At 50.4% G+C, this 24,029-nt stretch overlaps 1 protein-coding gene across 1 annotated transcript in view; it reads right to left on the bottom strand.

Moving 5' to 3' along the window:
• The window catches only part of ATRN (attractin), a 112,763-nt gene that overhangs the window by 5,235 nt on the left and 83,499 nt on the right, over positions 1 to 24,029 (bottom strand). The window contains exons 25-27 of the mRNA XM_069977220.1: positions 23,870 to 23,931; positions 23,339 to 23,417; positions 7,977 to 8,084 (exon numbers count right to left, since the gene is read on the bottom strand). Coding sequence (XP_069833321.1) covers positions 7,977 to 8,084; positions 23,339 to 23,417; positions 23,870 to 23,931 — 249 coding nt within the window. The remainder of the gene's footprint in view (positions 1 to 7,976; positions 8,085 to 23,338; positions 23,418 to 23,869; positions 23,932 to 24,029) is intronic.

Below are 24,029 nucleotides of genomic sequence, written 5' to 3' on the forward strand. Positions count from 1 at the left end.
GGACCCTACACACTTTATACTAACATCAGCCGCCAATATAGTGTATGGGGGTCTCCAGAGTCTCCAAAAACAGATGATATTGGTAGAGAAAAGAGTTGTACGTAATAAATTTTCAGCACTTGACCCTGTTGATCGGGGAGGAATAAGCCGCTGCCGCCAAAACCACATGGCTGCATCGGCTATGCCCATTGTTCATATGCATGGAGAATACAGGAGACATAACTACTGGATGAATGGCCAAGTTATTGAAAACGATTTCCCATTCATCAAGAGACTGAGGGTTCTGTATTCCACAAGTTGGGAGGCAGTCTACCCTTTGTTCATTAACTACAGGACTACAAAAGATAGCAAAGTGCTCAGATATTGCAACGAAATGGGGAAACAGGAGACATGACCACAGGGTAGTCAGAGGGTCTCCATTGTATTTTAGCTGTTTATTTACAAAAGTTTCGGTGGATTCAACTTCCTATTTGAAAAAGGCGGTTGCATCTGCCGAAATGTGTTTTATGTGGATTTTGTAAATAAACATAGCTGGAATTCATTGAAGACCCTCTGACTACCCTGTTGTTGTGATTCTATAGAGACAATGTGCTTAGGTGGAAAGAAAATTGAGAATATATTTTTTATCCCTATTTCAGCCACAACTGGAAAGCAATTACAATGTGATGCACATTAAAGAAACCAGTTTCAGAAAGTTCTACAGATGTAATTTACTTCTGTTTAAAAATCTCAAGTTTTCCAGCACTTATCAGCTGCTGTATGTCCTACAGGAAGTGGTGTATTCTTTCCAGTCTGACACAGTGCTCTCTGCTGCCACCTCTGTCCGTGTAAGGAACTGTCCAGAGCAGGAGATGTTTTCTATGGGGATTTGCTGCTGCTCTGAACAGTTCCTGACATGGGCAGAGGTGGCAGCAGAGAGCACTGTGCCAGAATGAAAACAACATTTCGTACAGGACATACAGCAGTTGATAAGTATGGGAAGACTAGAGATTTTTAAATAGAAGTAAATTACAAATCTAAATATCTTTCTGAAGACAGTTGATTTGAAAGAAAGAGATTTTCGTCGGAGTACCCTCTTTAAGATTTGCCAAGAAGAAAGTAGCGGGGAACAGCAGCGGTGGAGGGAGGGGGATTGGTAAAAAGCAAGTACAGCTGTTTATTTTATCCCAACCTGAACACTATTATAGATAGAAATAATTCTCTGGTTATCCCCTTTAAATTGGGTGCACTGTACAATAGCATAAGCAGAATCCCAGTAGGCTCCTGCAGGTGTTCAGTAGATCCCATAACTGTGTTGGCCCCTTTAGTGGGAATTAAATAAATGACTCCTAGGACTTTTATTCCCCAATTTATGACCACATACAGTTTGGTTTGTGTCCCTTTAAAACAGAAGAAAGAAAAGAAACTAAAAACTAGTCAAAAAGCAAATAAAAATAACCCCGAATTGTCGGAGCGAGTCATCTGGAAAGGCGCTGGTATGAGGAGGTGTGGAATATATTGTAAATAAATTGCTTGATGCCAGAAAGTGGTTTTTGCTGGAGCGGCTTTTGTTGATGGGGCAGAATTCAGTATTTGATTATCGGCCAATCAGGCGGCTCGGAGCTGTAATGTTAGGGGAGTGCAGGCTACAATCCAGCGCCTCGGCCTTAATGACAAATATGAGAGAAAGGAAGATGGAGAACAAGGTAGAAGGGAGAACATTTCTCTTTTTCAGCTGTTTTTTGCAGTGATTGGACTGAAGTCAGCAAATGTAAAAGTAGCGGCAGAGACATAGCGAGGAGGCAGCCGGCTCTGCAAGGGGGACGCCATTGGAATAGTATAGTGGGCATTAGAACCTATACAGACTGCACTTTGAGCCCTTCTGCTCCCTGTCCTCACCGTCCGCTCTCTGTAAAGCTACTGGGTGGTATAACGTTGTATAGGGCTGCAGCCTCCAGAAACCCTGGTCCCTCATTCAGGAGGAGACTGCTAAGAATACTCACTTATAATGGGACCTACGGAGAAGGGAATGTGACTGTGGGGACATCCACATTACAGTAGTGTCCAGGAAGAAAATATAAGGAAGGTGGTGTGCAGGAAGAAAGAACAGGTTGGATTGCAGAGGGAGTGAACGGGGTGAGAGAGGAAGACATAGGGTGGAGGAGGAGAGTGGAAAAGAGCAGGAGATTCCAGGGGGCAGAGAGTGGAAGGGACAAAGTGGTAGCAAATGGAGGGGGGAGAGCAGAAGATATGTGGGTAAGAGGAAGGGATGGAGAGGGGAAAGGATAGGGTGGGGAGAGAGAGGAAGTAATGAGGGGGAGAAGGGACAGGGTGGGGGAGGAGTTAATGGGGGGGGGGGAAGAAGGGACAGGGTGGGGGGGGGGGGGGAAGAAAGGAATGGGTAAAGAGAAAAAGAAGGGAAAGGGTGGGAAGGAGGAGAAATGGACAGGGTGGGGGGGGGAGGGGGAAGGGACAGGGTGGGGGGGAGGGGGAAGGGACAGGGTGGGGGGGAGGAGAAAGGGACAGGGTGGGGGGGAGGAGAAAGGGACAGGGTGGGGGGGAGGAGGAAGGGACAGGGTGGGGGGAGGAGAAAGGGACAGGGTGGGGGGGAGGAGAAAGGGACAGGGTGGGGGGGGAGGGGGAAGGGACAGGGTGGGAGGAAGGGAAAGGGACAGGGTGGGGGGGGAGTGTAGAAAATAGTGAGAAAAGAGAAAGGGATGGGGAGGAGAGAGGGGAAAAGACTGTGTGTGTGGGGGGGAGGAACAGGGGGGGTAGAAGGATAGACTTAATGGGAGGAGGTGTGTGGGGGGAGGAAGGGATAGAAGCAATGACTGAGTGAGAGAAATGGACGATGAGGGGAGGTAGGGGAGGAGGCGAGAAGAACAGGTGGGGAAGACAGATGGCATGAGAGAAGCGATGAAAGAGTAAGAGAAGAAGCAGCAGGCACAATGTTGTCCTGACAGTCTCTGGGGGATTAGGAGAAGAGGATCGATCAGACCTAACTCCAGCATCTTCTTCACTACGGTTAGTAAGTGGGCGCTGCCACCAGGGCCACAAATAATAATTTTAAAAAAATCAGTCCAATACTGCTGGAACATTACAATCTGCTATCCCAGTAACCACAGAATGGGTAACGTGGTCTGGAGTGGTGCATTATGGGTACATCTGCAATAAGAATGTGAGATGACACATGTCCCTCTATCAGAGAGCAGTGTTCTCAGATCTGCCCCCAGAGGCCCCAGCAGGCACTGCTCCTCATCTCTCCTCCTTGTCACCTGTTCTATACGGGCTCTACTTATCCTCCACTCATTTCCTTCTATGATTAATTCATATTAAAAAGCCCAACAAAAGAGCAGGAGAGGCACAAAGCCTTTGTTATCAGAGCACCATAATAATGTCGCCACCGCACGCACCACAATCACCAAAGAGAAGAGATAGAATTAATCTGCTGGGTTGCTATTTGGCCCCCTGGTGTCTCCTTGTAGGATGGATATAACCTGTACACTGCCCCCAGGTGTCTCCTTGTAGGATGGATATAACCTGTACACTGCCCCCTGGTGTCTCCCTGTAGGATGGATATAACCTGTACACTGCCCCCTGGTGTCTCCTTGTAGGATGGATATAACCTGTACACTGCCCCCTGGTGTCTCCTTGTAGGATGGATATAACCTGTACACTGCCCCCTGGTGTCTCCTTGTAGGATGGATATAACCTGTACACTGCCCCCTGGTGTCTCCTTGTAGGATGGATATAACCTGTACACTGCCCCCTGGTGTCTCCTTGTAGGATGGATATAACCTGTACACCGCCCCCTGGTGTCTCCCTGTAGGATGGATATAACCTGTACACTGCCCCCTGGTGTCTCCTTGTAGGATGGATATAACCTGTACACTGCCCCCTGGTGTCTCCTTGTAGGATGGATATAACCTGTACACCGCCCCCTGGTGTCTCCTTGTAGGATGGATATAACCTGTACACTGCCCCCTGGTGTCTCCTTGTAGGATGGATATAACCAGTACACTGCCCCCTAGTGTCTCCTTGTAGGATGGATATAACCTGTACACTGCCCCCTGGTGTCTCCCTGTAGGATGGATATAACCTGTACACCGCCCCCTGGTGTCTCCTTGTAGGATGGATATAACCTGTACACTGCCCCCTGGTGTCCTCTTGTAGGATGGATATAACCTGTACACCGCCCCCTGGTGTCTCTTTTTGTAGGATGGATATAACCTGTACACTGCCCCCTGGTGTCTCCTTGTAGGATGGATATAACCTGTACACCGCCCCCTGGTGTCTCCTTGTAGGATGGATATAACCTGTACACCGCCCCCTGGTGTCCTCTTGTAGGATGGATATAACCTGTACACCGCCCCCTGGTGTCTCCTTGTAGGATGGATATAACCTGTACACTGCCCCCTGGTGTCCTCTTGTAGGATGGATATAACCTGTACACTGCCCCCTGGTGTCTCCTTGTAGGATGGATATAACCAGTACACTGCCCCCTGGTGTCTCCTTGTAGGATGGATATAACCTGTACACCGCCCCCTGGTGTCTCCTTGTAGGATGGATATAACCTGTACACTGCCCCCTGGTGTCTCCTTGTAGGATGGATATAACCAGTACACTGCCCCCTAGTGTCTCCTTGTAGGATGGATATAACCTGTACACTGCCCCCTGGTGTCTCCCTGTAGGATGGATATAACCTGTACACCGCCCCCTGGTGTCTCCTTGTAGGATGGATATAACCTGTACACTGCCCCCTGGTGTCCTCTTGTAGGATGGATATAACCTGTACACCGCCCCCTGGTGTCTCTTTTTGTAGGATGGATATAACCTGTACACTGCCCCCTGGTGTCTCCTTGTAGGATGGATATAACCTGTACACCGCCCCCTGGTGTCTCCTTGTAGGATGGATATAACCTGTACACCGCCCCCTGGTGTCCTCTTGTAGGATGGATATAACCTGTACACCGCCCCCTGGTGTCTCCTTGTAGGATGGATATAACCTGTACACTGCCCCCTGGTGTCCTCTTGTAGGATGGATATAACCTGTACACAGCCCCCTGGTGTCCCCTCAGATTATTTGTGGTATTATCAGCTTCATTCACTTTAATAGAACTGAGATGCAAAACCCCACACCCAAACTGAGGACAAGAGTGGTGCCGTTTTTAAAAGAAAGTGGCAAAGTTATCCAGGCTAAGAAAAACATGGCCACTTTCTTCCTGAAACAGCACCTCTCCTGTCCTGTCCAGTTTGGGTGTGGATTTTCAGCTGTTCTATTAAAAGTAAATGGAGCTGAATTGTAATACCGCACACAACCTTGAGACACGGGTGGCGCTGTATTTAGAAGAAAGCAGCTGTGCTTTCTCTAATTGTGAATAACCGCCATAATTTTTAATAGAGCTGAGCTGCAATACCAAACACAACCTATGGAGAGGGGTGGCGCTGTTTCTGGATGTTTTTCTAATCCTATAAAATCCCATGGAATCTGTACATTTCTCTCTCTGCTGCTGTTGGTTGTATAATTCTGCGGGGTGACAGCGTGTAGCCCCTGTCCATCTCCGGCAGCAGAATCACAGCCGGCAAGGAGCTGAGAAGAGGAAGGAGATAAAGGCAATGGTGAAAACAGCTGTAGCAATGAAATCCGGCAAATATCCGGTGTCAGCAATGTTCTGATCTGTGGTAATAGTCTGATGAGAGATACAATGAGCACAAGATAATGCAAACAGCAAAAGATGACAAGAACAAGACGAAGGTGGAAGAGAAGAGGCGGCCACCCAGCACGCCCAACGCCACCGCCAGGAGCACGACTTAAAGGGCTCCCAGGCAGCAGCACCTGTACACTGCGGGCTACAGGGGGCATCATCCAGGCAGCAGCACCTGTACACTGCGGGCTACAGGGGGCATCATCCAGGCAGCACCTGTACACTGTGGGCTACAGGGGGCATCATCATCCAGACAGCAGCACCTGTACACTGCGGGCTACAGGGGGCATCATCCAGGCAGCAGCACCTGTACACTGTGGGCTACAGGGGGCATCATCATCCAGACAGCAGCACCTGTACACTGCGGGCTACAGGGGGCATCATCCAGGCAGCAGCACCTGTACACTGTGGGCTACAGGGGGCGTCATCCAGGCAGCAGCACCTGTACACTGCGGGCTATAGGGGGCATCATCATCCAGGCAGCAGCACCTGTACACTGTGGCCTATAGGGGGCATCATCATCCAGACAGCAGCACCTGTACACTGCGGGCTACAGGGGGCATCATCATCCAGACAGCAGCACCTGTACACTGTGGGCTATAGGGGGCATCATCCAGGCAGCAGCACCTGTACACTGCGGGCTACAGGGGGCATCATCATCCAGGCAGCAGCACCTGTACACTGCGGGCTATAGGGGGCATCATCATCCAGGCAGCAGCACCTGTACACTGCGGGCTACAGGGGGCATCATCCAGGCAGCAGCACCTGTACACTGCGGGCTACAGGGGGCATCATCCAGGCAGCAGCACCTGTACACTGCGGGCTACAGGGGGCATCATCATCCAGACAGCAGCACCTGTACACTGTGGGCTATAGGGGGCATCATCATCCAGACAGCAGCACCTGTACACTGCGGGCTACAGGGGGCATCATCTATAGCACATAGGGGGGCACACAGCTAAAGATTCACTGATAGAAGGAAACAAGCGATAACCCACAAACCCATCCCAGCATTTCCATATGAGAGAAGCCGGCGGTATTAATAACCCGCACTTCTCATTACTCTCACTAAAGCAGTGCCCGAGGGGCATGACACCGCCGCGCTGACATACCGCCGCCATAAACCCTCAATCTGCTCCACTTGTTTTATCATAATGTCAGCCGGGTGTGTATAGGAGCTGAGGAGGAGGCAGCAGCAACGGGGGAGGCACAGGTCATCACCTGCGTTCTGGTCCCCATATGTGTGACCCTCCTGCCACCAGGGGTTATACAATATCACACCTGGGATGAGCTGCAATACTACGTACAACCTGTGGACGGTGAGGCGCTGTGTTCTCAAGAATGCTGCCATGTTTGTCTCATGAATGTAACATCTCATAGCCGGGCTGTAGTGATATGATACAGGAGGAGGGGGTCACATAGCCGGGCTGTAGTGATATAATACTATATATATAAGGCTGCAGACCCCCGCAGTCCTGTGTATAGTAACACTCAGGAGGAGGGGGTCTCATAGCTGGGCTGTAGTGATATAATACTATATACAAGGCTGCAGACCCCCACAGTCCTGTGTATAGTAACACTCGGGGGTGGGGGGTCTCATAGCCGGGCTGTAGTGATATAATACTATATATATATATATATATATATATATATATATATATATATATATATATATGGCTGCAGACCCCCGCAGTCCTGTGTATAGTAACACTCAGGAGGAGGGGGTCTCATAGCCGGGCTGTAGTGATATAATACTATATATATATACACAAGGCTGCAGACCCCCGCAGTCCTGTGTATAGTAACACTCAGGAGGAGGGGGTCTCATAGCCGGGCTGTAGTGATATAATACTATATATATATATATACACAAGGCTGCAGACCCCCGCAGTCCTGTGTATAGTAACACTCAGGGGTGGGGGGTCTCATAGCCAGGCTGTAGTGATATAATACTATATATAAGGCTGCAGACCCCCGCAGTCCTGTGTATAGTAACACTCAGGGGTGGGGGGTCTCATAGCCAGGCTGTAGTGATATAATACTATATATAAGGCTGCAGACCCCCGCAGTCCTGTGTATAGTAACACTCAGGAGGAGGGGGTCTCATAGCCGGGCTGTAGTGATATAATACTATATATATATATATATACACAAGGCTGCAGACCCCCGCAGTCCTGTGTATAGTAACACTCGGTGGTGGGGGGTCTCCTGTGTTACCAGCATGAATTGCAGATCTGTGAGGTCAGGGATCAGGGTGGTCTCCATGATCAGCACACCCCTCACACCCCTCACCTTTACGCTGCCACCGATCAGATCAGGCGGCTCCTCGTCTGTTTCCAAGGCGACGTTGACAGAGGCAAAGGGGCGGCTCGCCATCTGCTGCATCTCCCGGATGAGTTGCTGTGAACAAACAAAGAATAGAGATACAGATTATACCACAGCCAGATCATAGGGGGGCAGATTATACCACAGGGGGATCACAGGGGGCAGATTATACCACAGGGGGATCATAGGGGGCAGATTATACCACAGGGGGATCATAGGGGGCAGATTATACCACAGGGGGATCATAGGGGGCAGATTATACCACAGGGGGATCATAGGGGGCAGATTATACCACAGGGGGATCACAGGGGGCAGATTATACCACAGCCAGATCATAGGGGGCAGATTATACCACGGGGGGATCATAGGGGGCAGATTATACCACGGGGGGATCACAGGGGGCAGATTATACCACAGGGGGATCACAGGGGGCAGATTATACCACAGGGGGGCAGATTATACCACAGGGGGGCAGATTATACCACAGGGGGATCACAGGGGGCAGATTATACCACAGGGGGATCATAGGGGGCAGATTATACCACAGGGGGATCATGGGGGGCAGATTATACCACAGGGGGATCACAGGGGGCAGATTATACCACAGCCAGATCATAGGGGGCAGATTATACCACAGGGGGATCATAGGGGGCAGATTATACCACGGGGGGATCACAGGGGGCAGATTATACCACAGGGGGATCACAGGGGGCAGATTATACCACAGGGGGGCAGATTATACCACAGGGGGGCAGATTATACCACAGGGGGGCAGATTATACCACAGGGGGATCACAGGGGGCAGATTATACCACAGGGGGATCATAGGGGGCAGATTATACCACAGGGGGATCACAGGGGGCAGATTATACCACAGGGGGGCAGATTATACCACAGGGGGGCAGATTATACCACAGGGGGATCACAGGGGGCAGATTATACCACAGGGGGATCATAGGGGGCAGATTATACCACAGGGGGATCATAGGGGGCAGATTATACCACAGGGGGATCATAGGGGGCAGATTATACCACAGGGGGATCACAGGGGGCAGATTATACCACAGGGGGATCATAGGGGGCAGATTATACCACAGGGGGATCATAGGGGGCAGATTATACCACAGGGGGATCATAGGGGGCAGATTATACCACAGGCAGAGCACAGGGGGGCAGATTATACCACAGGCAGAGCACAGGGGGGCAGATTATACCACAGGGGGATCACAGGGGGGCAGATAATACCACAGGGGGATCACAGGGGGGCAGATAATACCACAGCCAGATCATAGGGGGGCAGATTATACCACAGGGGGATCACAGGGGGCAGATTATACCACAGGGGGAACACAGGGGGGCAGATTATTCCACAGCCAGATCACAGGGGGGCAGATTATACCACAGCCGGATCATAGGGGGGCAGAGAAGAGCAAAGGACAGCATTTTCTCATTAAGGTGCTATTACTTTATTGTGTCAAGCGCGTGACAAAGGCTCATGGAATAGAGCTGAAACGTTGCACTTTTTTTTTTTGCACAATGGCACAATGAAGTAATAGCACCTAGATGAGAAGATGCTGTTCTTCACTCTTCTCTTTTGAATACAATTGTGGTAAAGGGTCGAACCCCGAGAGGACTGTGCATCCCATACAGCGTTACCTCGGATCCAACCCCGCTTTGTACATACACACATACACACATACATACCACCATCAATCCTGTCCCCTTATGGACACATGACACAAGATGAGCTTTCACTGTTCCTCAAACACTTTGTGCTGCTGTGGACCCAGCTCAGTCTCCACCCCTCTGAGATGATGTCTTAGTACAGCCCACCCCTCCCTTTAACCCTTACCCCCTCACTCCCTCACTCCTCCCAGGGTCTCCACACTGCCCCCATGTGGCGCTGTATAAATGTCTATAACACAGGTTACAGGGAGCAAAGCTGTCACAGTATATAGGAGCGCGGCTGGAGACGGGCGGCCTGACATTTGTGAAGTCTTCACAGAACCCGGCGCAGGGCGTAATATCCTGCCACACTGTTATCACTGCAGCCACAAAAGTGCAGCACACTCTTGTTCATCCTGATCCTCCTGATTCACTGCAGGGTCCTGGGGATAACTTCATCCACCACATTATATTCTCCCATGACATCTATACTGCTTCCTATCAATACCAGCAGCCCAGTGCAGACTGACACAAGAGAAGTGTGAACAGGGACTATTACTGATAAACACCCCCTACTGGTAGATGTGTGTACTGACCCCGACAATCATAAAGGACTGTACCCTCACTATAAGTCTTTCCACCATACTTAAAGAGTCACTGTCGTATTTTTTTTTTTTGCAGAAATCAATAGTCCAGGCGATTTTAAGAAACTTTGTAATTGGGTTTATTAGCCAAATCTGCCATTATCTGCATGTAAAAAGCCTTTTCCCAGGCCCCCCCCTCCTTCCTCTTTTTCATCCACTCTGAAAATCTGAAAATTGTGACTTGTTGCAGGAGACGTCCCCTGTCTGCTCTAGGGAGAGGGGAGGGGGGAGGAGGAAGGAGGGAGTTAGCCGGCAGCAGAAAGCAGATAACAGAGGATTACAGGCAGGAGCTGGGTGACAGCTGTAATCTGAGCTCAGACAGGTCACTGGTGACTGTCCAAGAAGATAACGGGTGAGATATTTGTAGATTAACTCTTTGTTGTCCTGTTTTGGTCTTTTGTTTAGCTCTCTCCATAGGAGAACAATGAAGACAGGGGGGAGAGCTTCAAACTGCTTTTTCATGATAAAAATGCATTTTTCTGACAATAAACCCAATTACAAAGTTTCTTAAAATCGCCTGGACTATTGATTTCTGCAAAAAAAAATTTCACGACAGTGACACTTTAATGGTGTCCAAAACTGATGTTGGGTACAGTTATACCCCCTTGTGTCAGTCTACACTGCAATCCCTGTATTATATTCATGAACCAGGAAGCTCTGGATGAACATAGCTATAAGCACCATGTCCCATAGAGGAGAGCGGCACTGTCATGTTCACTCCCATCTGCTGTTCCTGAACGAGGAGGTTCTGGATGAGCATAGCTGCAGCTCCCTCTCATGCAGGGAACAGTGGCATTGTTCAGTATGGTGACTTCCTTACCTTTATTTAGGTGTCATTCTTACTGCAGTTCTAGGATTTTATATATGAACCAGAAGGTTCAGGAAGTTCTAGCTTTGCCGATTAAAGGGGTTGTCTAGGATAACAAAAAACATAGCAGCGTTCTTCCACAAACAGCGCCACCCCTGTGCTTAGGTTGTGTGCAGTATTACAACTTTGCTCTATTGACTTCAATGGAATTAAGCTGCAATACCTTACACAAACTGAGGACAGGGGTGGCGCTCTTTTGGTAACAAAGTAGCTGTGTTTTTCTAATCCTGAACAACCCCTTTAAGCGCAATACCACCCTTCCCCTTGCTCACATACGTGTCAGTCTTCACTGTACTCTTAGTATTCTATGCATGCATCAGGAGGTTCTGGATGAACACAGCTATAACACCATGTCACAAAGTCCATTTCTCCATGTATGTGTCAGTCTTCACTGCAGTCCTTGTATTGTATTCAGGCACCAGGAGGTCCTGGATGACCACAGCTATAGCAGCTGATGTATGTGTCAGTCTTCACTGCAGTCCTTGTATTGTATTCATGAACCAGGAAGCTCTGGATGAACACAGCTATAGCAGCTGATGTATGTGTCAGTCTTCACTGCAGTCCTTGTATTGTATTGTATTCATGAACCAGGAACCTCTGGATGAACACAGCTATAGCAGCTGATGTATGTGTCAGTCTTCACTGCAGTCCTTGTATTGTATTCATGAACCAGGAAGCTCTGGATGAACACAGCTATAGCAGCTGATGTATGCGTCAGTCTTCACTGCAGTCCTTGTATTGTATTCATGAACCAGGAGGTCCTGGATGACCACAGCTATAGCAGCTGATGTATGTGTCAGTCTTCACTGAAGTCCGTGTATTATATTCATGAACCAGGAAGCTCTGGATGAACACAACTATCGCAGCTGATATATGTGTCAGTCTCCACAGCTGTTCTGGCGTTCTATACATGAACCATGTGGTGCATGGTATATAAGAGATGAGTGCCTGTGATGTACAGATGTCCCCCGGCATAGCAGAGCTGTGTCAGCGATCAGCCGCTGACAGGATACACAAGGCCTGTGATTGCATTAGAACAATAGGAGCGCAGAGGCGTTTGATAAATCAATCAGATCCCTACACACAGGGAAGGATCGCACACCGCCACTTATACGTCTTCACTTCAAATTAAAAGCCCTTTCAAGGCAGATCCGACTCCGCAGTAAATCAGCCGCTACCAACAGTCAATCACCAGGTGACTGACGCCGGCCGACAGCAGCATCAACGCTGAGAGCTACGTATACATTATATACAGAGGAGTGAGGGTATAAGAAAGGAGGAGGAACACAGCCCTGAGTAACACACATAACATCTGCGTATCTATCTATATGTACAGTGGTACCAGTGGTAGAGCTCACAGTTTTTAAAAATTGTAACTTGGTTTAAAAGCATTGCTTTGGTTTAAGATCTCCCTGTACTGGGTGGGAGGGGGAGTGGGGGAGGGGTATGGTCTGCATAGTGGGGTCTACAGCCCTGTACTCTGACCCAGGAAGTCTCCCTCACCTTCCAAATCATAGCAGAAGGCTGGGGCTTACATCAGAGGACAGGACTGTGGAGGTAATCTCTTCATAGCTCCCAGACAGAGAGTGCTGCATGTATGTGCCCACATCTGCCCTGCTCATTCCTTCATGCTCCCTGCGGTCTCTGTCAGTCCTTGTGTTTCCCATCCCCTCCATTTCGGCTATAAAGTGCCTGCACTCACACTCAGCTATATAAACACTGCAGCTGCTATAAAGTGCCTGCACTCACACTCAGCTATATAAACACTGCAGCTGCTATAAAGTGCCTGCACTCACACTCAGCTATATAAACACTGCAGCTGCTATAAAGTGCCTGCACTCACACTCAGCTATATAAACACTGCAGCTGCTATAAAGTGCCTGCACTCACACTCAGCTATATAAACATTGCAGCTGCTATAAAGTGCCTGCACTTACACGCCACAATTCATACTGCTGTATATAAAGTTTCTGTCACTGTGCAGGATCTGAGGTGGGTCAGAGGAAACAGACCCTAGAAAAAGCTGGCTCCCACAGCAGCACAGTATTTCAGGAGAGCTGATCAAGTGGGGGGCAATTACTTGACAGGGCTAGTGACATGCTAGTGAAGGGTAGTGAGAATTATGTAGAGAAGGAGCAGGTTCCCCAGCAACACAGAGTATTTCAGGAGATGTGTTGTGCTGTGAGGAGTAGTGACTTTTCCCCTTAGAGGGCTGGATGATGGGGGCAGCGCTGTGATGTCATAGGGGCATCGGTGTGATGTGAAAGGGGCAGCACTGGGAATAAACTGTGAAGTCATAGACTAATGATTACATAGTGGAAGAACAGGGTCCGTGGCAGCACAGAGTATTTCAGGAGTGTGCTGATGCTGTGGCGGGACATGACCTGTTCTCTTACATGATGAAGTTCGTGAGGACAGGACTGATGTGACATTAGGAGGAGGCAGTGATGGACGCTGGTCCTGACCCCCATGGGGCTAATGTTCTGTGGTGGGGGTAAGGTCTGCTGTCCTGTGAGTCTCCTCCACCTGAGGCAGTGCTGCTATGTGAATGCTGAGCTCCATCACCATCCCCGACGGGTATACAGGGGCCGCCCAGCACAGAGGACAATGCCGCTTCACCACAATGTATTCACCATCTATCCTTATAATCTCTACCACTACAGCATAGAAGTGCTACAGGACAGATGTAGCAGAATTGGAGCCATTGTTTTGTTTCCACTGTATCTAAAAAAACACAATGACACGTTGTGAACTAAACACATAGGTGGGCCCTGCAGAGCCTGACAGATCCAGCTCTGCTGCACCTGACCGACCAACACCACAGCACCTGATGCAACTACTGCGCCAGGCACACTCACGGCTGCTGCGCCAGGCACACTCACCGCTGCTGCGCCAGGCACACTCACCGCTGCTGCGCCAGGCACACTCACGGCTGCTGCGCCAGGCACACTCACCGCTGCTGCGCCAGGCACACTCACCGCTGCTGCGCCAGGCACACTCACCGCTGCTGCGCCAGGCACACTCACCGCTGCTGCGCCAGGCACACTCACCGCTGCTGCGCCATGGTCAATGAGTCTCGCACAGTCAAGAGTGGAGTGAGCAGTGGGGGCCACTTGGCCTGGGACCTGAAGGGAATAGGGTTGGGCTGCAAAGAAGTCACAGGGCAGGTACAGGGACGTCACAGGGCAGGTACAGGGACGTCACAGGGCAAGTACAGGGACGTCACAGGGCAAGTACAGGGACGTCACAGGGCAAGTACAGGGACGTCACAGGGCAAGTACAGGGACGTCACAGGGCAAGTACAGGGACGTCACAGGGCAAGTACAGGGACGTCACAGGGCAAGTACAGGGACGTCACAGGGCAGGTATACAGATGTCAGTCCTAAGCTAGACTGGTAACCACCATATATCACGTCTTGGAAACTTACAGCGCACCATAAACAGCTAAGCGCCACAGAGCTGTATGACACGGGCAGCATTGTGTGGCTTCTTCTGTGCCGCGCTGAGCAGTCACTGACACATGTAAGAGCTTCTCCTGATCCCTCACTTTACATATAACCATACTTATTACTATAACCATCTGGAGAGTACGTTTGGAGGGAGTCGGCAGCCGCTATGTATGGTACAACACTGCCATCTAGTGTTATACATACAGCTCTCTAAGGGAAAAAGGAAACAACATGGGCAATTGTTTTTTTTTTTTTTGTATATGTGACAGCTGGTATAAGGTAAGTAAGTGACTACGAGGGCAAAATGACCAGAGAAGACTGTCTGCAGAGCACGGAGGAAAAGTGTGCAGCAGGGGATGTCACAGCCTCAGGCATCAACAATGAGCCACTGATCCTAGATGTGTCCCTAGTCAGGTAATCAGTATAAGGCATGCTGGGGCCTATAGTTCTCCACAGTATTAGACTATGAGACCCCAGACAGCAGGGGGACACAGGGGGCAGGAGAGGTGTAGTGAGGAGCACGCTCACATCATCCCTTTTCTTTTGCTGCCTCCATTGTGCCGGCGGGAGACTCGGCACAAGTGACATTTCCCTTTTAAACTTGCTAAATGTCTTGACTTTGCTGCCGGCAACCTGCAGCATTTGTGAGCAGGCAGCGGGGTGGTGATCTGCGCTCCAGAGCCGGCTTGCATGAGGGACAGGGAAGATTTTAGGGAACGTGAACTGATTATCCTTATGTGGGGAGAATGGTAGTGCACGTGCCGGATGAGAGGAAGGGGGAGCAGTGCACGTGCCGGAGGAGAGGAGGGGAGCAGTGCACGTGCCGAAGGAGAGGAGGAGAAACAGTGCAGGTGCCGGAGGAGAGGAAGGGGGAGCAGTGCACGTGCCAGAGGAGAGGAAGGGGGAGCAGTGCACGTGCCGGAGGAGAGGAGAGGGGAGCAGTGCACGTGCCAGAGGAGAGGAAGGGGGAGCAGTGCACGTGCCGGAGGAGAGGAGGGGAGCAGTGCACGTGCCGAAGGAGAGGAGGAGAAGCAGTGCAGGTGCCAGAGGAGAGGAAGGGGGAGCAGTGCACGTGCCAGAGGAGAGGAAGGGGGAGCAGTGCACGTGCCAGAGGAGAGGAAGGGGGAGCAGTGCACGTGCCGGAGGAGAGGAGGGGAGCAGTGCAGGTGCCGAAGGAGAGGAGGAGAAGCAGTGCACGTGCCAGAGGAGAGGAGGGGGGAACAGTGCACGTGCCAGAGGAGAGGAGGGGGGAGCAGTGCAGGTGCCGAAGGAGAGGAGGAGAAGCAGTGCACGTGCCGGAGGAGAGGAGGGGGGAGCAGTGCAGGTGCTGGAGGAGAGGAGGGTGGAGCAGTGCATGTGCCAGAGGAGAGGAGGGGGGAGCAGTGCAGGAGCTGGAGGAGAGGAGGGCGGAGCAGTGCACGTGCCAAAGGAGGGGAAGCAGTGCACATGCCAAAGGAGGGGAAAGCAGTGCACGTGCCGGAGGAGAGGAGGGGGGAGCAGTGCAGGTGCTGGAGGAGAGTAGTGGAAGCAGTGCAGGTGCCGGAGGAGAGGAGGGGGCGAGCAGTGCAGGTGCCGGAGGAGAGTAGGGGAAGCAGTGCAGGTGCCGGAGGAGAGTAGGGGAAGCAGTGCAGGTGCCGGAGGAAAGGAGGAGGCAGCCGTGCATGTGCCAAAGGAGGGGAAGCAGTGCAGGTGCCGGAGGAGAGGAGGGGAAGCAGTGCAGGTGCCGGAGGAGAGGAGGGGGGAGCAGTGCACGTGCCAGAGGAGAGGAGGGGGGAGCAGTGCACGTGCCAGAGGAGAGGAGGGGGGAGCAGTGCACGTGCCGGAGGAGAGGAGGGGGGAGCAGTGCACGTGCCAGAGGAGAGGAGGGGGGAACAGTGCACGTGCCAGAGGAGAGGAGGGGGGAACAGTGCACGTGCCAGAGGAGAGGAGGGGGGAGTAGTGCACGAGCCAGAGGAGAGGAGGGGGGAGCAGTGCACGAGCCAGAGGAGAGGAGGGGGGAGCAGTGCACGAGCCAGAGGAGAGGAGGGGGGAGCAGTGCACGAGCCAGAGGAGAGGAGGGGGAGCAGTGCACGTGCCAGAGGAGAGGAGGGGGGAGCAGTGCACGTGCCAGAGGAGAGGAGGGGGGAGCAGTGCACGTGCCAGAGGAGAGGAGGGGGGAGTAGTGCACGTGCCAGAGGAGAGGAGGGGGGAGTAGTGCACGTGCCAGAGGAGAGGAGGGGGGAGCAGTGCACGAGCCAGAGGAGAGGAGGGGGGAGCAGTGCACGAGCCAGAGGAGAGGAGGGGGGAGCAGTGCACGAGCCAGAGGAGAGGAGGGGGAGCAGTGCACGTGCCAGAGGAGAGGAGGGGGGAGCAGTGCACGTGCCAGAGGAGAGGAGGGAGAGTAGTGCACGTGCCAGAGGAGAGGAGGGGGGAGTAGTGCACGTGCCAGAGGAGAGGAGGGGGGAGCAGTGCACATGCCAGAGGAGAGGAGGGGTGAGCAGTGCATGTGCCAGAGGAGAGGAGAGGCTCCTCACCTCTATGAGGAAACTAGTGCCTGCTACATCCAGGGCACCTACACACTGACACTTTGTACCCGGGCAGCGCCAGGTACATTTTCTAGTATATGTTACCCTTATATGTATGTCCTGCAGGAAATGGTACTCTTTCCAGTCTGGAGTTTTCTATGGGGATTTGCTGCTGCTCTGCACAGTCCCTGACATGGACAGAGGTGCTCCGCCATATCATTTATGACACAGCAACCAGAAGTATTTAGTAAAAGCTGGAGGACAAGAAGGAAGCGGCAGCCTCTAAAGCCACAATCTCTGACTACAACTCCCAGCATAGTCAGACAGCCCCAATAGGCATGTTTGGAGTTGTAGTCCTGCAACAGATGACATGCCACATAATAAGAAGCCTACATGGACCCTCTCTGCATAGTAGTGTGATGGACACAGCGACATCTCCCAGGATGCAGGACAGCACAGAACACACTTGGAGGATTACAGAACTTTCGGACAGGTTCCTTGTTATTTCGGCCCAGACTGCAGATAAATACACAATGACGTTTTCTGAGGAGCAGCAGCCGCCGCACATTTGGAGAGGTATCGATCAGTCCGCTATGGGGCTCCTCCATGTATAATTCATGGCGGCTTTATGACCCTGCACCGGGCCGCACCAGGCCGATTTTACTAGTCCGGTGGAGAAAAACTATGAATTATTTATTGATAATTAAGTCTGAGAAACATTTGTAAGTCATTAAGAGAGGCGAGTAAGTGGCTTCCTGTTACAGTGAGTTATAGAGGAGGAGAGAGGGAGACGTTACTGAAGAGGAGAAGGACCTGTGAATAAATCTCAGCAAGGATCTGGAGTTGGCGACAAGAAAAAACATGGCCGACACAGGGGAACCTGGAGAGTTTTCATAGAAGAAAACTAGTTGGTCGCATATTAACTCATAGAGTAGCGGCCTATAGATGGCGATGGAGAGAAGGTTTACTATCCTTTGCATAGCTCAGCATTACATGTAATTCTAACCAGAACATATAGGCTAAAACGGATAGTTAAAGAGGTAGTTTACAATTTTCTTCTTTCAGATCAACCGGTCTAAGAAAGTGCCATTTATAATTTACTTTTAATAAAAGATCTCAAGTCTTCTGATACTTATCAGCTGCTGTATGTCCTGCAGGAAGTGGTGTATTCTTTCCAGGGTGACACAGTGCTCTCTGCTGCCACCTCTGTCCATGTCAGGAACTGTCCAGAGCCGTGGCAAATCCCCATAGAAAACCTCTTCTTCCCTCCATACTGGAATGTATACCCCTCTTTGCATGACATCCAGCAGCTGATAAGTACTGGAAGGCTTGATCTTTTTTTAATAGAGATAAATTACAAATCTCTGGCATTTGAGTTGATTTAAAAGAAAACATTACTTGGTGAACTATACCTTTAAAGGGGTTATCCAGCGCTACAAAAACATGGCCACTTTTTCCCCTCTCTTGTCTCCAGTTCAGGTGTGGTTTGCAATTAAGCTCCATTTACTTCAATGGAACCGAGTTCCAAACCCCACCCAATCTGGAAACAAGAGAGGGGAAAAAGTGGTCATGTTTTTGTAGCGCTGGATAACCCCTTTAACTAATCTTTAAAGGGGTATTCCCCCCAAAATCTTTTTTTGCAGTGTTTAAAAGTCCACCCCTAGCTCAATATATTGCTCAAAGCAAGTAATTACCTGTTTGGAGCCGTTTTGGAGCTATTCCTGCCTATTAACCCCCTCAGTATTCACAAAATAAACTAACTGGAGTCCAGGCCGACACGCTCCTTCCTCCTGGCCCCCACCTTTGGAGTCAGGATCACGTGTCCTCCTCTCTCTCTTCAATGGGATGACACGCCCGCTCCCTCGGCTAGCTCTGTGACAGGGAGACAGCGTGTGGGAAGAGAACACTGCAGCCTGCCGACCTGTGTGTGATCAGGTCATAAATCAATCAGGGTGTGTGTGTGTTTCAGCTGCGGAGTTCAGCAGCTTCCCAGGTAGTGTGGTGACCTGTGACCTTTGTCTGGCCATGTGCGTCCCCCCTCCTCAGCCTCCCCTTGCAGCGCCCCTGCCTCTGCTGTAAGCTGGATGATTTTTCTCTCTCCTCTGTCTAACTCTGTATCCTCCCTCCCATCTACCTCTCTCCCTACCTTCAATATTATCCTCCCTCCCATCTACCTCTCTCCCTACCTTCAATATATCAGGTCACACAGTTTCTGATTTGGACTGATAGCAGCTTGCTGGGACCTGTAGTTCTACAGAAGCTCTGGCAAGAATCCTATTCTCCTGCATATTAGGAGAATGGCTGAGCGGAATTATACAAGTGATACACTAATTTGCTCAGCATTTCTGTCACTAGTTTATGCTGTCTTCATTTAAGGCACCATAAACCTAGTGATCAATTCCCTGTACAGTATGTTTTTCTTTCTTTCCTCGTCCTCTAAAAGGATCTGTCAGCAGCTTTAAGGACTCTGTCAGCTCTAGATCACGCTGTCAGTCAGCTCTAGATCACGCTCAGAGCTCAGGCTTCAGTCAAGGAGGCGATGCTAAACTGCAGCCAAACTCTAGGCCAAAGGCGGTCTGTATATATTGGGATGGAGGGATATAGGATATAGAACAGAGTACAGCTGACTGTGCAGCATGAGGCTGTCAGGGCATACTGGGAGTAGTAGACACTTGTATACAGTGTGAGACAGCGACTGCTGTGTCATGGTCTATCTGCATGTACAGACGCACTGATAAAGCCCCCGAGGGTCAAAGTTCACACCAGTCCAGAACAAGTTGCAGACTCTACAACAAGGACCTGACGGCCAGACGGTTGCTTGGCCAAGGTGACATCTGAGGAAGCGATGATGAGAAAGGCGAGGAAGCGATGATGAGAAAGGCAATGAAGCCTGACCATGCGGGGAAATAAAAGCTAGGACCGCAGGATACAAGACACAATGCCATTTGTTAGCTGCAATTGTCTGTGCAAAACTCTGAACACGACCTTCCCAAGAGGCAGGAAGCCATAGAACAATACATATGTCATGTCTGTGATCATATTATCTACTAGTGCGGGCAGGACCCCATCGTCACCCTCATTACCCTCTGTAATATACTGGATACGGCTTCAGCAGTCACATCCCAGCTGCTCCAGGAGATGGTTTGCAGGATATATAGATCAGAGCTGCAATACCACACATAGCCTGTGGACAGATGTGGTGCTGTTTTGGGAAGAAGCAGGTGTGCCACAAAATGAAGGTCAAAAGGTAAGAAGGACTGGTTTACCTGGAAAGGGAGGGCTGGTGATTTCACAGAGAGGTCGGGTTACCTTGGGAGGGCTGGTGATGTCACAGAGGGGTCAGGTTATCTAGGGAGGACTAGTAATGTCACATAGAGGTCAGGTTATCTAGGGAGGGCTGGTGATGTCACAGAGGGGTCAGGTTATCTAGGGAGGACTAGTAATGTCACATAGAGGTCAGGTTATCTAGGGAGGGCTGGTGATGTCACAGAGAGGACTGGTTATCTGGGGAGGGCTGGTGATGTCACAGAGAGGACAGATTATCTGGGGAGGACTGGTGATGTCACAGGGAGGACAGGTTATCTGGGGAGGACTGGTGATGTTAGAGAGGACTGGTGATGTTAGAGACAGGACTAGTTATCTGGGGAGGACTGGTGATGTTAGAGACAGGACAGGTTATCTGGGGAGGACTGGTGATGTCACAGAGAGGACTGGTTATCTGGGGAGGACTGGTGATGTCACAGAGAGGACAAATTATCTGGGGAGGACTAGTGATGTCACAGCGGGGACAGGTTATCTGGGGAGGACTGGTGATGTCACAGGGAGGACAGGTTATCTGGGGAGGACTGGTGATGTCACAGGGAGGACTGGTTATCTGGGAAGGACTGGTGATGTCACAGGGAGGACTGGTTATCTGGGGAGGACTGGTTATCTGGGGAGGACTGGTTATGTCACAGGGAGGACTGGTTATCTGGGGAGGACTGGTGATGTCACAGAGAGGACAGATTATCTGGGGAGGACTAGTGATGTCACAGGGAGGACAGGTTATCTGGGGAGGACTGGTGATGTCACAGGGAGGACTGGTTATCTGGGGAGAACTGGTGATGTTAGAGAGGACTGGTGATGTTAAAGACAGGACTAGTTATCTGGGGAGGACTGGTGATGTTAGAGACAGGACTGGTTATCTGGGGAGGACTGGTGATGTCACAGGGAGGACTGGTTATCTGGGGAGGACTGGTGATGTCACAGGGAGGACTGGTTATCTGGGAAGGACTGGTGATGTCACAGGGAGGACTGGTTATCTGGGAAGGACTGGTGATGTCACAGGGAGGACTGATTATCTGGGGAGGACTGGTGATGTCACAGGGAGGACTGATTATCTGGGGAGGACTGGTGATGTCACAGAGAGGACTGGTTATCTGGGACGGACTGGTGATGTCACAGGGAGGACTGGTTATCTGGGGAGGACTGGTGATGTCACAGGGAGGACTGGTTATCTGGGGAGGACTGGTGATGTCACAGAGAGGACAGATTATCTGGGGAGGACTAGTGATGTCACAGGGAGGACAGGTTATCTGGGGAGGACTGGTGATGTCACAGGGAGGACAGGTTATCTGGGGAGGACTGGTTATGTTAGAGAGGACTGGTGATGTTAGAGACAGGACTGGTTATCTGGGGAGGACTGGTGATGTTAGAGACAGGACTGGTTATCTGGGGAGGACTGGTGATGTTAGAGACAGGACTGGTTATCTAGGGAGGACTGGTGATGTTAGAGACAAGACAGGTTATCTGGGGAGGACTGGTGATGTCACAGGGAGGACTGGTTATTTGGGGAGGACTTGTGATGTCACAGGGAGGACTGATTATCTGGGGAGGACTGGTGATGTCACAGGGAGGACTGGTTATCTGGGGAGGACTGGTGATGTCACAGGGAGGACTGGTTATCTGGGGAGGACTGGTGATGTTAGAGACAGGACTGGTTATCTGGGGAGGACTGGTGATGTCACAGGGAGGACTGGTTATCTGGGGAGGACTGGTGATGTTACAGGGAGGACTGGTTATCTGGGGAGGACTGGTGATGTTAAGAGACAGGACTGGTTATCTGGGGAGGACTGGTGATGTCACAGGGAGGACTGGTTATCTGGGGAGGACTGGTGATGTCACAGGGAGGACTGGTTATCTGGGAACGACTGGTGATGTCACAGGGAGGACTGATTATCTGGGGAGGACTGGTGATGTCACAGGGGGACAGGTTATCTAAGGGGGGGCTCGTGATGTCACAGAGAGGACTGATTATCTGGGGAGGACTAGTGATGTCACAGCAGGGACAGGTTATCTGGGGAGGACTAGTGATGTCACAGGGAGGACAGGTTATCTGGGGAGGACTGGTGATGTCACAGTGAGGGGACTGGTTATTTGGAGGACTGGCGAGGTCACAGATTAGACTGGTTATATGACGGGCCACACAGCGATGTCACAGAGAGGGTTGGTAGTTATCTGAGAGCGGCTGCTAATGTCTGAGAAGCCTAAATGACATCATAATGAACCGTTTACACATCTAAACTAAAATAATTTTGGGTCATCCTGTCCCTCTAATAGAGGACAATCTCCTAGCATCCATGTTTCATCTCTTACACACAACAACCTCCTTGTGAAATAACAAGAATAAACTCAACACATATGGGAGAAACCCATCCAGCTGGTTGAGATGTCTCCTCCCTTCCAGCAGAAAGGATGTAACACACTATGTGATACGCTAAGTGAGATATGTACAGTACAGACCCACAGAGGTGAGCGATTTCTATTACAGCATGTGTTTAGGAGATAAAACAAGATTTCTTTATGCAGAAACAGCACCCCTCTTCTCCAAAGGCTGTGACTGGTATTGCAGCATAGCTATATTTACCGGAAAAGGACTGCACTGAGCTGCAATACAAGGCACAACCTATGGACTAGAGCAATGCAGTTTTTACTAAACCCATCCATCCACTTTCATTCAGTGATAAATCAATAGGAGTGGCAGAATCCTTGGAGTTAAGTGACGTTTAGCTCCAGGACCTGTTCAGACTGGTTTCGATAAGCCACCGATCAGTCACTGTCACTATAAAAACGGCAATTACAAGTGACTAAGCTAAGTAAAGAAACTCCTGACTCCCCCACCTTAATAAACAGAGTATAAGAAAGGACTGATGTGTCTTACCTCTCGCCGCCTTGATGCCCAACAACTCTGCTTAATTTTCCAAACCACAGCGGCCACCAGGAGCAAAGAGAGGAAACAACTGCAAAATGAAATAAAAGTATAGGTGTATACAGATATTAAAGTAAATGCATTCTTATCTCCAGTGTAATAAGTACAAGACACCACTAGGTGGCAGCAAATAGCTGTGAATTTGTATATGTAAACAATAGGACACATGACTCAATAGTGTTGCCTGTTCTGCTTTTTAGGAAACTCATGGGATGGACGAGATTTGTTTTTTCCACGGCCCGGGATGAATGTTTCTACACCACAGACACAGGCATTGCGCCAACTCTGCACAATAACTCTGCTCTTAGACCTCCCTTAGTCACACCTCCTGTGAAACACTATTTCTTATAATTAAAGGCTACAAAAAAAATCAGGATATATAAGGAACGACCTCAGCGTCAATTATACAGGTACCCCACAAGACAATAACCTGGGGCGTAGCCATGTAAATCACACACACACAAAGTTACATGGAAGTCCTACCTGAAAAACGTGACAAAGAACTGTACCAAGTCCATAAAGTTACTGTGCTGAGAGAAGGCGATCTGAAAGAGAAGGCCAGAGGTTAGGATAGGCAGGGTCACAGGGGGATTTACAAGAATATAATGGTGACTGTATTAAAGGTAGGGTAAAAAAACAATAA

The sequence above is a fragment of the Dendropsophus ebraccatus genome, chromosome 7 (assembly GCF_027789765.1).
Source record: "Dendropsophus ebraccatus isolate aDenEbr1 chromosome 7, aDenEbr1.pat, whole genome shotgun sequence".
In the NCBI taxonomy this organism is placed as follows: domain Eukaryota; kingdom Metazoa; phylum Chordata; class Amphibia; order Anura; family Hylidae; genus Dendropsophus; species Dendropsophus ebraccatus.